The sequence below is a fragment of the Rhincodon typus genome, chromosome 10 (assembly GCF_021869965.1).
Source record: "Rhincodon typus isolate 14 chromosome 10, sRhiTyp1.1, whole genome shotgun sequence".
Taxonomy (NCBI): domain Eukaryota; kingdom Metazoa; phylum Chordata; class Chondrichthyes; order Orectolobiformes; family Rhincodontidae; genus Rhincodon; species Rhincodon typus.
The window spans coordinates 77,265,763-77,283,023 of record NC_063341.1 but is presented as its reverse complement, the minus strand read 5'-3'; the positions used below and the strand labels follow the sequence as shown (position 1 = coordinate 77,283,023).

General features: G+C 40.9%; 1 protein-coding gene across 1 annotated transcript in view; it reads left to right on the top strand.

The window, feature by feature from the left end:
• The window catches only part of LOC125484144 (di-N-acetylchitobiase-like), a 75,263-nt gene that overhangs the window by 42,541 nt on the left and 15,461 nt on the right, over window positions 1–17,261 (top strand). The window contains exons 4-5 of the mRNA XM_048601563.1: window positions 5–131; window positions 3,625–3,786. Coding sequence (XP_048457520.1) covers window positions 5–131; window positions 3,625–3,786 — 289 coding nt within the window. The remainder of the gene's footprint in view (window positions 1–4; window positions 132–3,624; window positions 3,787–17,261) is intronic.

Here is a 17,261-nt window from a genome sequence, read left to right as displayed (position 1 = left end):
ACAGGATTGCGAGTGCACAGTTGGAGACTCCATCCGGGCCAGTCGCTTTCCTCGGGCTTACTTTCAAGAAGACCATTCTGAAATCTGCAGTGGTGACAGAGGGAACGGCCCGTTCAGGGTTGTCGGGGCAGGTGACACCGCATGACTGGCACTCCGCTCGAACTGAGCAGAGCACATCAGGAAGGGATGTGTTTTTGTTCGCTATTTTGTTCTGCTTCATTTTGTATCCCGTTATGTTGTGTAGGCTTTGCCATAGGTGGCGGGTGTCCGTGTAGTTAGTTTGGGCCTCTAATTTGGTCCAGTACTGCATCTTGGCATCTCTAATGGCTTTGTGGAGGTCATATGTGGATTTCCTGTATAGGTCTGGGTTGTCTGACTTGAATGCCACACCACTGGTCTTCATTAGGCAGTGGATTTCCCGTTCATCCAAGGTTTCCAGTTGGGGACACCATCTCAGAATAACAGATATGCAATTTAGGACTCAGATACCAGAATATCTTGACTCAGAGGGTGGTGAATCTTTTAAATTCTCTACCTCAGAAAGCCATGGGGCACTTGCAACTGAATATATTACAGTACACTAGGAGTATATTAAGAGTATAATTAACATGTGATTCATGCTTACAATGTCAAAATATCCTTTTTTTTTCCAATAAGGGAACCAAAACTGTGCACAATACTCAAGGTGCAGTTTCACCAAGATGCTATACAAGACCTCTTTACTCCTGTATTCAAATCCTTTTGCCAGTGGAGGGTTGCAACAAAGAGACCTTGGAGTGCAGGTTCACAGTTCCCTAAAAGTGGAGTCATAGGTAAACAGGACAGTGAAGAAGGCGTTTGGTATGCTTGCCTTTATTGGTCAGTGCATTGAGTATAGGAATTGGAAGTCATGTTGCGGTTGTACAGGACATTGGTTAGACACTATTTGAATACTGCATGCAATTCTGGTTTCCCTGCTATAAGAAGGATGTTGTGAAACTTGAAAGGGTTCAGAAAAGATTTACAAGGATGTTGCCAGGGTTGGAGGGTTTGAACTGTAGGGAGAGGCTAAATAGACAGGGGCTATTTTCCCTGGAGCATCGAATGCTGAGGGGTGAACTTATAGAGGTTTATAAAATCATGAGGAGCATGGATAGGGTTAATAGACAAGGTCTTTTCCCTAGGGTGGGTGAATCCAAAACTTGAGGGCATAGATTTAAGGTGAGAGGGGAAAGATTTAAAAGAAACCTAAGGGACAACTTTTTCACGCAGAGGGCAGTGCATGTATGGAATGAGCTGCCAGAGGAAGTGGGGGAGGCGGGTACAATTGCAACATTTAAAAGGCATCTGGATAGATATATGAATAGGAAGGGTTTAAAGAGTATGGGCCAAATGCTGGCAAATGGGGCTAGACTTATTCAGGATATCTGGTCAGCATGGACGAGTTGAACCGAAGGGTCTGTTTCCATGCTGTATATCTCTGTGACTCTATACTATTTACCTTTTAATTGCTTTTTGCAGCTACATGAGCTTTCAGTGACTTAAGAAGCAAGATTATCGAGGTTCCCTTTGAACATCACCCCTTCTCAATCTTTCACAATTTATGAAGTGTTTTGCATTTGTCTTTCCTACCAAAGTGAATAACTTCATACTTTTCCACATCATGTACCATTTGCCATGTTTTTTCCTGTTCACTTACTTTGTCTATTCCCTTAAAACCTCTGAGTCATAGAAATCTACAACGTAGAAAAGGCCCTTCAGCCCATCATGCCTGCATTGGTCCAAAACAACAACCTAACCTCTTTGTACCCTCCTCACAACTCATGTTCCTCGATAATTTCATGTCAATAGCAAGCCTTGAAATATATTTCATCCACACATCCAAATCATCTATGGCGAGACAGCAACTAAGGACAGAATAGGGCCCCTTAAAGATCTATGAGGCCGTCTATGTGTGGAAGCACAGGAAATGAGTGAGATCCTAAATGAGTATTTTGCGTCAGTATTTACAGTGCGGAAGGACATGAAAGCTAGGGAACTTGGGGAAATAAAGTTGTGTCCATATTACAGAACAGAAGGTACTGGAGGTCTTAAAATGTATAAGAGTACATAAATCCCTGGGATCTGATCAGGTGTATCACAGAAATTTGTGGGAAGCCATGGAAGAGATTGCTGAGCCCCATGCTGAAATATTTGTATCATCGACAGCCACGGGTGAGGTGCTTGAATACTGAAGGATGGTTAATGTGGTGCCATTAATGATGGGGAGTTTGTCAGAGGGGATTCTGAGGGACAGGATCTACATGCGTTTGCAAAGGCAAGGACTGATGAAGGATAGTCAACATAACTTAGTGTGGGAAATCATGTCCCACTAACTTAATAGCGTTTTTTGAAGAGGTGAAAGAAGATTGATGAAGTCAGAGCAGTAGATGTTGCCTACATGGATTTCAGCAAGGCGTTCGACAAGGTTCCGCATGGTAGACTGGTTAGCGAGGTTAGATCACACTGGAATCTAGGGGGAGCTAGCGAACTGGATACAAAGTTGGCTTGAAGATAGGAGACAAAGGGTGGTGGTACAGGGTTGTGTACTGGAAGCCTGTGACCAGCAGTGTGTAGCAAGGATTGGTGCTGGGTTGATTGCTTTTTGTCACTTATATAAAGGATTTTGATGTGAATATAGGAAGTATGGTTAGTAAGTTTGCAGATGACACCAAAATTGATGGTGTAATGGACAGAGAAGAAGGTTATCACAGGGTACAATGGGACCTTGATCAGATGGGCCAAGGAGTGACAGGGTGAATGGATAGGGTGAATACCCAAAGGTCTTTTTGCCAGGGTAGGGGTATCCAAAACTAGAGGGCATAGGTTTAAGGTGAGGGAGGAAAGATTTAAAAGGGACCTAAGAGGTAACTTTTTCATGCAGAGGGTGGTGCGTGTACAGAACGAGCTGCCAGAGAATGTGCTGGAAGGAGATACAATTACAATATTTGAAAGGCATCTGGAAAGGGTACATGAATAGTAAGGGTTTAGAGGGACAAAAACAAAAGTTGCAGGAAAAGCTCAGCAGGTCTGGCAGAGTTACCGTTTCAGATCCTTCCTCAAAATAAAACCAAAAGAACTGCGGATGCTGTAAAAAGGGTTTAAAGGGATATGGGCCAAAGAGTCTGCTTCTGTGCTGTATGACTATGATTGTGAATAACTGGAACCCAAGCACTGATTCTTGTGGAGCCACAAGTATGATAGTCTGCCAATCTGAGAATAGCCAATTTATTCACTCTGTTGACTGCCTGTTAACCAATTCCTAATCCATGCCAGTATGTTACCACCAATCCTACATGCTGTAATTGTGATTACAAACCTGCTGTGTCGATCATTAATTCTAAATTCACCATATCCACTGGTTCCGGTATCTGTTTTGCTCGTTATGTCCTCAAAAAATTCCAACACGTTTAGCAAGCGTGAATTGCCTTTCTCATAAATCCATGTCTAATCTGTCCAATCCTACTATTATTTTCTAAGTGATCAATTCTCACTTTATCATGGATTCTAGACCCTTCCCTCCACTGTGATATCGGGACATTTTTGAAGTTATCAATGTAACCATGTTCACAAATACTCTTTCTCTCAATCTTTCTTATTTTACAGCCTGGTAGATGTCAGGTGCCTGCAAATCCTTACAGAGGTGCTCCTTGCAGTTCTTACCTTATGAAGTCGATACCATTCAAAGAAGTTGTGCAGCAGCTGTCTAAATCTATTACAGGCAGATACTGGGATGATTACCACAAAGCCCCATATTACGTTTACCTGGTAAGACTGCCAAATTGAAACAAAAAGTTTACAATTTTGCAAAGATCGGTATCAGGTCAGAAGATTGGATACCTGTGATTTAACATCATAGCCTTCGAGAGGCAGTCTCACAGGGCAGTTGGAAAATCATAATCATTAAGCAGAGTCAAGATGGATTTGTGAAAGGGAAGTCATAAATATGTTACCGTTTCTTGAGAGTAAAACTACAAAAATGGATAGGGGCGGTATGATGGCTCATACTCCTTGTGTCTGTGTGGGTTTCCTCCGGGTGGTCTGGTTTACTCCCACAGTCCAAAGATGTGCAGGTTAGGTGGATTGGCTATGCTAAACTGTCCTGTAGTGACCAGGAATGTGTAGGCTGGGTGGATTAGTCATGGGAAATGCAGGGTTACAGGGAAGAAGGTAAGGGGTTTGACTGGGTGGGATGCTCTTTGAAGGGTCAGTGTGGACTTGATGGATGAATGGCCTGCTTCCACACTGTAGGGACTTTCTGATTTCTAAGAGCTGCACTTGGTGTATCTGAATTTTCAAATAGCATTCGATTGGTGCCCATGAGAGATTGTTACACCAGAATCACACTCTTGGGGGCTAATATGTTATATGATTAATATGTAATATCTTTTATAGACATGGGGCAGACAATAGGAATAAACTAGTCATTTTAAAGTAAACAAGCTGTAACTGGTTGAGTTCTGCAAAGAACAATACTTGGGCTTCAACTAATTACAATCTACATCAGTGACTTTAGATGAAGGAATGGGAACTGGCTTTTGTGGTACAATGGCGGTGTCTCTACCTCTTGGGTCAGAAAAGCCTGGGTTTAAAGCGTGTCATAATACATTTGAACAAATTAACTGAAAATATGTAGGGGAGGGAATTGATTATAACATGTCAAACTTTGCTACCTGTATGAAATTAGGAGGGAAATGTGAGCTACGAAATGGATATCTAGGACAAAAAGTGCTTTCTTTGGCTCTTCTTAGTGATTTTGTCAAAAGCTACCTTTTGTTTTCAATGGTAGATTGGATTGATTTCAGGAGTTCCTCTTCCATCCTTACTGAATTATTTATTAAATCACACAGTAAAAATGCCTTCTGCAATTGTGTAGAAAAATGGGATATTTAGATTCTATGAGAATTAGAAGAATCTACCAATATGCTGAATTATTATCAACTCTACAATAAATCAAAAACCACAACACATAAGGCAAACAGTAATTTCTTAGACATCGCAGTACTTCAATTAGCACAAGACATCAGGCATCACTCAGCAACAAATGCTTTTCAAAATAACCGATACACATTTTTACACACAAACAGACATCACCCTAAACTCTCATTTCAGTTTGGTAAGTTTATAGCAAATACATTTCAATCATATTTGCCAAAATGATAAAGAGGGAGTTGATGGCAAACTTGCAAGTAATATCAAGATGAATAGCAAGAGTTTATTTAAATATATAAAATAGAAGAGAGAAGCAAAAGTGAATGAGGCTGGGGAAATAAGATAGGGAAGCAGGAAATGGCAGAGAAATTAAATAAATACTTTGCATCAATCTACACAGCAGAAGACACTAATAGTATTCTGAAAGTATTAAATAACCAAGGGACAGAAGGTCAGGAAATAAATACAGTAACTATCACTAGAGAAAATCTTGTTGGGAAACTATTGGGGGTAAAGACTGATATGTCCCCAGACCTGATGCGATGTATCCTAGGATATTAAAGGAAACAGCTACAGAGACAGCAGATGCACTGGCAGTAATCTTGATACAGTGTGGAGCTGCAGGAACACAGCAGGTCAGATAGCATCAGAGGAGTAGGAGAGTTGATGTTTTAGGCCTAGACCCTTCATCAGGACTTAGGAGGGGGAAGGGAAATAAATAGAGGGAAGAGAGGTGGGGCTGGGTGAAGGGAGGTGGGATGGCGATAGGTGGATACAGGTAGGGGTAGTGGAGATTGGTGAGTGGGAAGGGTGGGGCGGATAGGTGGCCTCCTCTACATCGGTGATGGACAGGTATTGCGGAGCACCTGTGTTCAATAGTAGGGGGCATATTTTTAGGGTGAGAGGAGAAAGGTTTAAAAAAGACATAAAGGGCAAACTTTTTACATAGAGGGTGGTTTGCGTGTGGAATGAACATCTTGAGGAATGCGGATGTGGGTACAATTACAACACTTAAAGGACATTTGGATAAGTACATGAATGGGAAAGGTTTGGAGGGATACAGGCCAGGAGCAGGCAGGTGGGACTAATTTAGTTTGGGATTGTGTTTGGCATGGACTGATTGAACCAAAGGGTCTGTTTCTGTGCTATGTGACTATATGAGAGTAAGAGCCCATGATTTTGGAAATGGTATATTAGCATAGATAGAGAATTGACTAACTAATAGAAGACAGAGAGTTCGGATAAGGGGGACATTTTCAGGACGGCAATCCAGAACTACTGGAGAATCACAGGGATCATTTCTGGGACCAATTATAACATAGATTAATGACTCAAATTAGGAAGGTAAATGTACTATTGCCAAGTTTATGGATGACACAAAAATAACGTGGGAAGGTAAGTGGTGAGGATGACAAAAACAGTCTGCAGAGGGATAAAAACAGGTTTAATGAGCAGGAACAGATTGAATATAGCGTGAAAAATGTATATTTATGCATTTGTCAGGAAGAATAGAGGAGCTAAGTATTATTTAAATCGGGAAGGACTGCAGAAAGCTACAGAACAGAGGGATTTAGGATCATTGTCCATGAATCATAAAAAGTGAGCATCTAAACTCAGTGCTGATAGGAAAGGGAAATTGAATGCTGGCCTTTACTTCAAAGAGAATGGAGCATAAAGATAGTGAAGTCTTGCTAAAACAATACAAGGCGCTTGTAAGACCAGGTGGAATACTGTGAATAGTTTTGGGCCCTTTGTATGAAGAAAGATACACTACATTGGAGATAGTTGAGAGAAGGTTCACTTAGCTGATCCCAGATGTGGGGTGACTGTCTTATGAGGGGCTGAGTAAATTGGGCCTGTACTCACTGGAGTTTAGAGGAATGAGAGGTGGTCTTATTGAAACATATAAAGCTGTTAGAGGACTTGACACAGTACGTGCAGAAAGGCTGTTTCCTCTTGTGGGAAAGTCTACAATTAGACAGCATAATCTCAGAATAAGTTGTTGCCCATTTAAGACAGAGATGAGGAAGCATTTCTTCTGTCAGAGGGTAGTGAATCTATGGAATTCTTTACTGCAGAGGGCTGTCGAGGCTGGGCCATTAAGTATATTCAAGGCTGCAAGAGACATTTTTAATCTGTAAGGGAATCAAGGGTTATTGGGAGAAGGCAGAAAAGGCAGTTACTAACTTTTTACTGCATCTCAGATTTGAATTTAACACAGTATCCATTATAATCATGTCCACTATATTTTTCTCAATATATTAACTTCTGAACACGTGGAGCTTCAAAGGTAAAGATTCTGCATTCAAGTGCTCAGAACTAATGACCTACAATGAACAGGGTATTCATTTGTTGACGAGTTTAAACTCTTCTCTCGTGTTTACACCCTCCCTCTCCCAAACTTGCAGTTTCCTATTTGTCTCTGCAGACCCTGTGCAGCCTCTCCAATTTCCTACACTCCTCTTTGTAGGCTCCCTGCTCATGACCTCCATCTTACAGCAATATAAACAGAAATTGTTGTCAAACCTCAGCAGGTCTGGCAACATCTGTGGGAAGAAAGCAGAGTGAACTTTTCGAGTCTGTTGACTCTTCATCAAAATTACAGTGCGTTCCTTCTCTCAGCCACCGTGAAACCCCTTCCTCCCCCACTCCTTGCCTAGGCCATGGTAGACAAAATGCTCGAGAGTTGACTCCTCACCATCTGCCCACTCAGCCTCAGCATTCCTTGCGGGGGGCTTCCTAGAAAATGGACAACTGTGTAGTGATTGTAACGAGGTCATTCAGGTGAACCATGTAGAATATTAGAAGCAGGGTTGGAGGAACTTGACCCAGTGCTAAAATGCCCCCGGAGGAGCTACAAAAAAAAAAAGAACCGGCCTCTGTTGGGGAAGGATGTAGTGATTGTAATGAGGTCAGCCAGGTGGACCTCATAGAATGAGTTCCCTGAATGGGGCTATTAATCTGGTCCAATCAGGGAGCCCTGGCTGACAGATATAAACAGGATTGTCAGAGGTTCTGTTCACTCTTAGAGCAGGCTGTGCTGGAGCATTGTCAAGGACTCTCCACATGCAAATAAAGGGTGTCTTGGTGATAGGATACCAGCCTCTGTGGAATTATTTCATCCTGGTCTTCGCAATTCCCATCATGGACTTGGGAACCCCTGCCCTGATCCCGACAACTCCCAACTCAGCGCCTTTCAGCCTCAGTCACCTAGCAAAAGGTTTCCCCAGTGGCTACTTATTTGCATTTATTCTCTTTCTAGCTGACCCTGCTCCTCTTAATGCCATTTTCTTTTCCTGGTTCACTGCTGGTGGCTCACAGTGAGCCTATCAGCTACAAGACAGTTGGGGTGAGTGGAGAGCAATACAACAAAAAGTGTTAATGACTGGCATCAGTGCTATGACTGAGATTTCAGGAATATTCTGGTAGTCAAGCCCCTCTGCTGCACAGATGTATAGGTATTTAAATTAAATCATTAGAATGGCAAATATGGTCCTGCAAAATCCCAAAAAGAAAAAAGAACTTTCACCAGGCTTCTTTAATAGATTCAAATACGTCCATTTATTATAAGACAAAATTTAAGCTTAGATACAAGTAGCAAACTTGGTTAACACCTAAACTATAATTCAGGATTAGAACTATCTCTTCTTGTAATCCCAAATCAAACACACGGACTTTCTGTTTTTGCTCTAACGTTCCAAAATTTAACTGGTTAAACTGTGAGGCAAGCAAATTGATGAAGCTCTGTGACTTTACAAGGGAAATCTCCACACTACAGCTGGTGAAGGAAATGTTCCTGAATCAATAATCCACAGGATATTCAAATTCCACCTAAACCTATACTTTAATGCAGATACAAGGTTAATGTATTTTAGATATTGTTATTTAAGATGTTCAGCATTGTCTCTAGAGCTATGTATTGACCTAAAAGCATCTCCTATCTGTATAACTCTTTGGCTTTTACGGCAGGAAGGTGATAAGTACCATGAGGTTTGGTATGACGACCCAGAGAGCATTTCACTAAAATCATCTATCTTGAAGAAACTAAAACTCCGTGGCATCAGTGTCTCATCAGGAAATAATTTAAACTACAGTATGAATCCTGTAGCAGCAATGCAAACTGAAGAAATGTGGAATGCTCTCTGCCCTTTCTGAGGAAACGTTTGACCCCATTAATCTCCACATAAACTAATTAGTTTTACTAGTTAGTGCAGCAGAGTGTAAGCTAGTTTCCAATAGACCATTCAGCCAACACATTTCTGTAAGGAATGAACTTTCATGAATGGAAAGCAAATTTACTGATTTGATGTTTGAAACAAGATCTGGTCACTTCAAGCAATGTATTAAATTGTTTACATGAGCTCAAAATCTCAAGCAACTATTAACAACGTACCAGGCAAGAACTAGAATCCCAAGAACAATTCTGCTTTCCTGTTGGGTAATAATCGAATCTGGTATCCACATGTATGTTCTTACTTCAATACACATTTAATTCTCAATTATTTTCAAGGAGATAGCTATATTTCTTAGGACTTGAGGAATCAAAGGCTATGGGGTGAAAGTGGGAACAGGGGACTGAGTTAGATGATCAGCCGTAATCATATTGAATGGCAGAACAGGCTCAATTATTCCTCTCTTATTTTCTATGCTTTTCATTCATATTTTTACCAAATTTTCATTTACATTGTTGAGCTATTAACAATTTCCTCCATTTCAGTCTGTGAAGGGTTCAGTGAATAGTGTTTTCTTTTTGCAGGTTGTCTTTTAAAGTAAGAGTATGAAACATTGGAATGATTTGATGTTTAAATTCACTGAACAATTGTGTACTCCTAAAAAGAATTTGTGCATCTCCGTGACTATGTATTCTTTTACAAAATAAAAATAAAAGGCTGTTTTCAAGGTAACACTGTTTGCAGTCAATGTGAAAAGTGGAATTTGAGCAAATGTAAAATTATTGTAGATCCAGTGGAAAAGAATTCCCATGGATCAATTGATAATTAATCACCTTCTCTCATCATGGCAAATGTCTAAAGCTCATTATTGGAAATAGATGGGAATAGGTGTGTCTCTTGTTTTCTCGCTGTTTACTTTGTCATTCTAATCAGCTTGTATTATGATCTTTAGCCTGTTTCTGTTTGTTAATCAAAGGTTGGTTGCTCAAGCCCACTCATGTTTAATTTGAGAATTCCAGGTTAACAAGAGCCCTACCATGTGGAATGAGGTCATTTGGCCCATCTAGTCTGCTCTGCCCCTCTGAAGGGCATCTCACTCCAATCTATTTACAAACCCCATCCCATAACTACCACAGCTAATCCACCCAGACCAAGGCAGCTGGAATCGAACCCAGGTCCGTGGTACTGTGAGGCTGTAGTGCTAACCACTAAGCCACGGTGCTACTATTATTCTATGGACATGGGTTGATTTACACCATGAAATTTTAATTTTAATTCAATTTTAAAAATCCTAAATTACAATGGTAGCCTAACAGTAACCATGAAACCATTGCTGATTGTTGTAAAAACACATATAGTTCACGAAGGTCCTTTAGAGAAGGAAATCTTCCATCCTCACCTGGTCTGGACAAGTCTACAGACCCAAAGCAATATGGTTGACTCTTAACTCTTAGCAATTAGGAGTGGGCAATAAATGCCGGCCCAGTCAACAATCCCCATATCTCATGAGTAAGTACAAAATAGTGTGTGATATTATGTTTTAATGATCTCTGAGACAAGAGCACAACTCTGATGGAGAAATTGCAAGAACACAGTGAAATCTCAGATTGAGGTACAGAAGGCATTTCTTTAATCAATGCACAAAGTTACAGTTTCTGGCTTTGTCACACTATAAACTGAAGGATTTGGCCCAGGTGACATGGAACGCAAAGCTGGTAAATAACACAATAATTGAACGATCGGTGACCTCTATAAGTGAGATGGTCTGATGACAGAGTATCCGCATTCCGGACTACCATCAGAAAAAGACAGTGAATCCAATGCTACAGCTGCTCAATATCTAAAAAACGTCAAGATTAAAATGAACCAGAAGGAATCTTAAAATAAATAGGAATCCAGTAACGTGGCACAAAATAAAACTTTATACAGAAAACATCAAGAAAATGTAAAAAAGAGGAAGGGGTGCATGAGGACAGATTAGGGCTTAATGTAAGAGGGAACTGAAAATTCTCTTCAAAATGTTTAGTAAAAACTAGGTTGAAAGAATTGAAAGGAAGAGCAAAGCTGATGAGAGATCAAAACATGATCATTTTGTGTAGGCAAATGGCATGGCTGAGATAGGAAATCAATACTTCTTATCAGCACTCGCTACATGTGGAGATGCTATCAATGAAACAATAAAGAGTCCATAGGAATCTGCAGCACAGAAAAAAATCCTTCAGCCCATCAAGTCCGCACTGCTCAACAACAACTACTGAGCTATTCTATTCCCATTTTCTAGCACTTGGCCTGTATATGCTCTTGTATGCCTTGGCATCACGAATGCACATCTAAGTACTTCTTAAATGTAATGAGGGTTTCTGCTTCCACTACCCTTATAGTTCCCACCACATGCTGTCACAGATATGGGATCAAAGCCATTGTCAAGCAGCTACTGTGGGTCACAATGAGCAAAATCTCTGGAGATCCTGCTCCACACTGTTCACCTTGACCACTTCCTGTGGTGCCACATTAAGAACATAAGAACTAGGAGCAGGAGTAGGCCGTCCGGCCCTTCGAGCCTGCTCCGCCATTCAATAAGATCACGGCTGATCTTTTTGTGGACTCAGATCCACTTACCCACGTTCTCACCGTATCCCTTAATTCCTTCATTGTTCAAAAAAAATCTACCTTATCTTTAAAAACGTTTACTGAAGTAGTGTCAACTACTTCACTGGGCAAGGAATTCCATAGATTAACAACCCTCTGGGTGAAGAAGTTCCTGCTCAATTCAGTCCTAAATCTGCTCCCTCTAATCTTGAGGCTATGCTGTCTTGTCCTAGCTTCACCTGCCAGTGGAAACATTCTCTCTACTTCTATCTTATCTATTCCCTTTATAATTTTATGTTTCTATAAGATCCCCCCTCAATCTTCTGAATTCCAATAATAACCGTATACGTCAACTGTCAGGTCAGAAATCTGGCTGCCATTAATTCTCAGGGCACTTAATGTACAAGATTTGATTTGATTTGATTTGATTTATTGTTGTCACATGTACCTAGGTACAGTGAACAGTTCTGTTTTGCGTGCAGTACAGACTTTCTATTTAAAGTATTCAAATGATGGTTATTGGTCTGTATTAGTTCCCACACACTTTTATTTCCCTTTAGGGTCATAGGGAGATATAAAGACATCTAGGAAAAGTTTCTATAAATATATAAAATGAAAAAGAGTGGCTAAAGTAAACGTTGGCCCTTTACAGCATGAGAAGGGGAATTTAGTTATGGGATATGATGAAATGGCCCAGGCATTGAACAGGTATTTTGTATCGGTCTTCACAGTGGAGGACACTAATAACATGCCAGTAATTGACAAAGAGACGAAGGTAGGTGAGGACCTGGAAACAATCATTATTACGGAAGAGGTAGTGTTGGGCAAGCTAATGGAGCTAAGGATTGATAAGTCTCCTGGCCCTGATGGAATGCATCCCAGGGTACTAAAAGAGATGGTGGGAGTAATAGCAGGTGCACTGGCGGTAAATTTCCAAAATTCGCTGGACTCTGGGGCAGTCCCAGCAGATTGGAAAACAGCAAATGTGACGCCACTGTTTAAAAAGGGAAGTAGACAAAAAACGGGGAATTATAGACCGGTTAGCTTAACCTCTGTAGTGGGGAAGATGCTTGAGTCTATTATCAAGGAAGAAATAGCAAGGCATCTTGATAGAAATTGTCCCGTTGGGCAGACACAGCATGGGTTCATGAAGGGCAGGTCATGCTTGACAAATCTTTTGGAATTCTATGAAGACATTACGAGCGAGGTGGACAATGGGGACCCAGTGGATGTGGTGTACCTAGATTTCCAAAAGGCCTTCGACAAGGTGCCGCACAAGAGGCTACTGCATAAGATAAGGATGCATGGCATTAAGGGTAAAGTATTAGCATGGATAGAGGATTGGTTGACTAACAGGAAGCAAAGGGTGGGGATAAATGAGTGCTGTTCTAGCTGGCAGTCAGTGACTAGTGGTGTGCCTCAGGGATCGGTGTTGGGACCGCAATTATTTACAATTTATATGGATGCTTTGGAGTTGGGGACCACGTGTAGGGTGTCAAAGTTTGCAGATGACACTAAGATGACTGGCAAAGCAAAGTGTGCAGAGGACTGTGAAACTTTGCAGAGGAACATAGATACATTGAGTGAGTGGGCAAAGATCTGGCAGATGGAATACAATGTAAATAAATGTGAAGTCATACATTTTGGTAGGAGTAATAGTAAAAAGGATTATTACTGGAATGGTAAAAAGTTGCAGCATGCTGCTATGCAGAGGGACCTGGGTGTCCTTGTGCATGAATCACAGAAGATAGGTCTGCAGGTACAACAAGTAATTAGGAAGGCAAATGGAATTTTGTCCTTCATTGCTAAAGGAATTGAGATTAAAAGCAGAGAGGTTATGTTGCAGCTGTACAAGGTACTGGTGAGGCCACACCTGGAGTACTGTGTGCAGTTTTGGTCTCCTTACTTGAGAAAGGATGTACTGGCACTGGAGGGGGTGCAAAGGAGGTTCACTAAGTTGAGGGGGTTGGCGATGAGGAGAGACTGAGTAGATTGGGATTATATTCATTGGAATTCAGAAGATTGAGGGGGGATCTTATAGAAACATATAAAATTATGAAGGGAATAGATAAGATAGAAGTAGAGGGGATGTTTGCACTGGCAGGTGAAGCTAGGACAAGAGGGCATAGCCTCAAGATTAGAGGGAGCAGATTTAGGACTGAATTGAGAAGGAACTTCTTCACCCAGAGGGTTGTTAATTTATGGAATTCCTTGCCCAGTGAAGTAGTTGACGCTACCTCAGTAAACGTTTTTAAAGATAAGGTAGATTTTTTTTTGAACAATAAAGGAATTAAGGGATACGGTGAGAACACGGGTAAGTGGATCCGAGTCCACGAAAAGATCAGCCATGATCTTATTGAATGGCGGAGCAGGCTCGAAGGGCCGGACGGCCTACTCCTGCTCCCAGTTCTTTTGTTCTTATGTTCTATCTCTTCCAAAATTAAGGAGCCTTTAAGTAGTAAACAGCACTCTATACATTTTTACTGGGTAACATTTGCAACAAAAAAGTTATTGTTAAAATGTTTTCACAAGACCTCACAAGTACTGGCCATTCTCAATTAGTTCTTGAATTCAAGCTCACAGATGTCTTCTGGTTAAGGCATCGATTCCATCAACCTCACAAATCCTGCCTTCTGCTGACATATCTGATCTGCCACATATTAATCTTTTAAAGTTCTAACTTTAATTACTTGTACATTAACGTACTCTAACCTTACTCTTATACTACTAACTATAAACTGGAGACAAGAAGTAGGTTGAAATTCTTCACCGTACTCCGAAATCAGCTCACTCTCTTGTACCTATGAACTCTTACTTTGCCTCTGCTCATTTAGAAGTTTACATGTTTCAAAATTACCGGAGTTGAAGCGTCGCTTTCAATGGTCGTAGCTGAAAAAGCAATTACAATTCGTGACTTTGATGTGATGTTACTCTGAGAAGTTATTTTCAGACTCAGCTGAGCTCCCTTACAGGTCCGATTTCCCCCGAAGGGTAAGTCTTACTGGAGATTCAACAGGGCAGGATGGATTAAATCTACCATCCAACATAACATCCTCAATACTGAAACTGTGAACAGACAGGGTCACCAACTGTGATAACAAGGTGTAGAGCTGGATGAACACAGCAGGCCAAGCAGCATCAGAGGAGCAGGAAGGCTGACGTTTCGGGCCTAGTCTAGGCTGTGTTCATCCAGCACTACACCTTGTTATCTCAGATTCTGCAGCATCTGCAGTTCCTACTATCTCAGGGTCACCAACTGTGTTGTGCCACTACGCCATCCCAGCCAATGATCAACGGCCTGCCAGCACTCAATGCCTGGCTTAACTTTAAAGCATATGGATACTCAGGCTCATTATGGAAACACAAACAGCACTTTTGTGATTGCAGTTTGGTCATGACTTTTTGCCTTAAATAGACGAGTAAAAGAATGGCAAAAAATGGATGAGCATTGGAGAATCGAATGTAATGAGTATTTTGATAACAGCTTGTAAGACTCAGTATTTCCCCACGATATCATGTTCGCTTCCATTGTCATGTCCAATCCTCAATTAGGAAGACCCTCAATCTTCTCATTCTGAGACAAAGGTGTGCAACTATACTGTTTACAGTAAATGTGAAAGTTTGCCAAACAGTGAATATGATGCCAATTGATTGCATGGATATGATCTAGAATACTTGGCAGATGAATGCACAAAAGGAATTAATATGGGCAAGTCCAAGGTGGTACATGTGGAGAAAGGGAGAGGCAAAATAGACTTAACAGGAGCAGGGATGTGTAGCTGCAATTGTACAGGACCTTGGTGAGACCGTGCTTTGAAGCATTCCGAGCAGTTTTGGTCTCCTTATGTGAGGAAGGATAGTTTGGCTAGGGAAGAATGCAATGAAGGCTTATAAGACTGATTCTTGGGATGGAAGGACTGATTTTTGAAGAGAAACTGGATTAGGACCATATACACTGGAGTTTACAAGAAATGGTGAGGGGAGGTGGGTGAAGCAAGGGGGATTTCATAAAAACCTCAAAAATTCTAACAGAGCCAAACAGAATAAAGGCAGGAAGGATGTTTCTGATGACTGTGGAGACCAGAACCAGGGGTAGGACTGAGTTGAGGAGAACTTTCTTCACGCAGAGAGCGGTGAGCCATCGAATTCTCTTTCACAGAAAGGAGTTAGATATATTTCTTAAGGCTATAGGGATCAGAGGGTATGGAGAGAAAGTGGGAACGGTCGACTGTGTTGGATGGTTACCCATGGTCATGATCAGACAATGACCATGTTCAACAAGAGATAATCCAACCATCATCCTTTAATAAATCCCCTATTGATAAATGTAAAAGTCAGGGTCTATGCTAAGTGTATAGTGCTGTGTTCCAAATGTGATTTGATTGGTCCACCACCAGGCTTTAAGCAAAACACATTTTATCCTTACATCACAGTTAAATTACAAATAAAAAAGAATTGGTATGACCTTCAGTCTATTGAAATACTTAATAAATAATGTATTATTTAACCACTTTTAAGATAGTGACATTCTGGATACAGTCAGATTCTTCTTCTGTGTATGTTTTTCAATACGACTTGTTTACCTTTCCATCTTTCTGCGTTGTAATTCAGTAAAACACTCTGAACTAAAAATATCCACTTTATTTTCCATCTGTTCTTGTTTTTTCTCAATCACTTGACCAAAAATATTTTCTGATAATTGAACTTCAATTCCTTTATTGTTGCTCTTTGATTTCTCCTCCTGTTTCAACCTGTGGCTTTGTGACCTTGTTACCACACAATCATGAAAAATCCAGGATCCACGTGCTGTTACACCTCAGTTGCTTGATTTTCCACTGGCTATTCAACCACAGAAGACATCACTCCCACCTGTGATCCAGCTATATCATTACCGAGAATAAACTGCATATCCAGAAAAGAGAATTTTCCTATTACTCTTACTACCACATCACCGCTTTTCACTGGACTCTCCAAGGCACTTTCTTTAATGGGACACTTCTCACCATGAATTAAATGTTACGACATTTTATAGCAACACTCCTGACACTACATATCATCTCAATTCTCACCATAATAGATTGACTTGCTTCCATATCTCTTAAAATCGGAATTTTTTTTACCTACTCCTCCTGGTACACATGAGTAAACCTTACCCATGTGAGTAAATTCTTTAAGCAATCTGGCACTTTCTTCTTAACCAACTCATGACCAGGCCGTAACATTCTTTTGTAACTTTTTTGATTCAACTGTGCTTTCCGTTAGCACTTCAACAACCCCATGGGGTTACCCTGTTTCCCCACAAACATCTTCTCTGTTTTATTTTTAAAACCACCAATACTGTGACTTCATGTGGCCTATTTTATTTCATTGAAAACACCTGATGGTTTTCTTGTTTACTTCTCTTCCCCCATGTTTCCTTTTTAACCTGTGGTAAACTATCTTCAATAGGATCTCCTTTTCCCTTACCACCTGAGGATTTCTTTGTCCCCCAATTTCTATCCCTCACGGATTGAAACTGATGTCAGAAGCCAACTTTGAGGTCGTAGAATC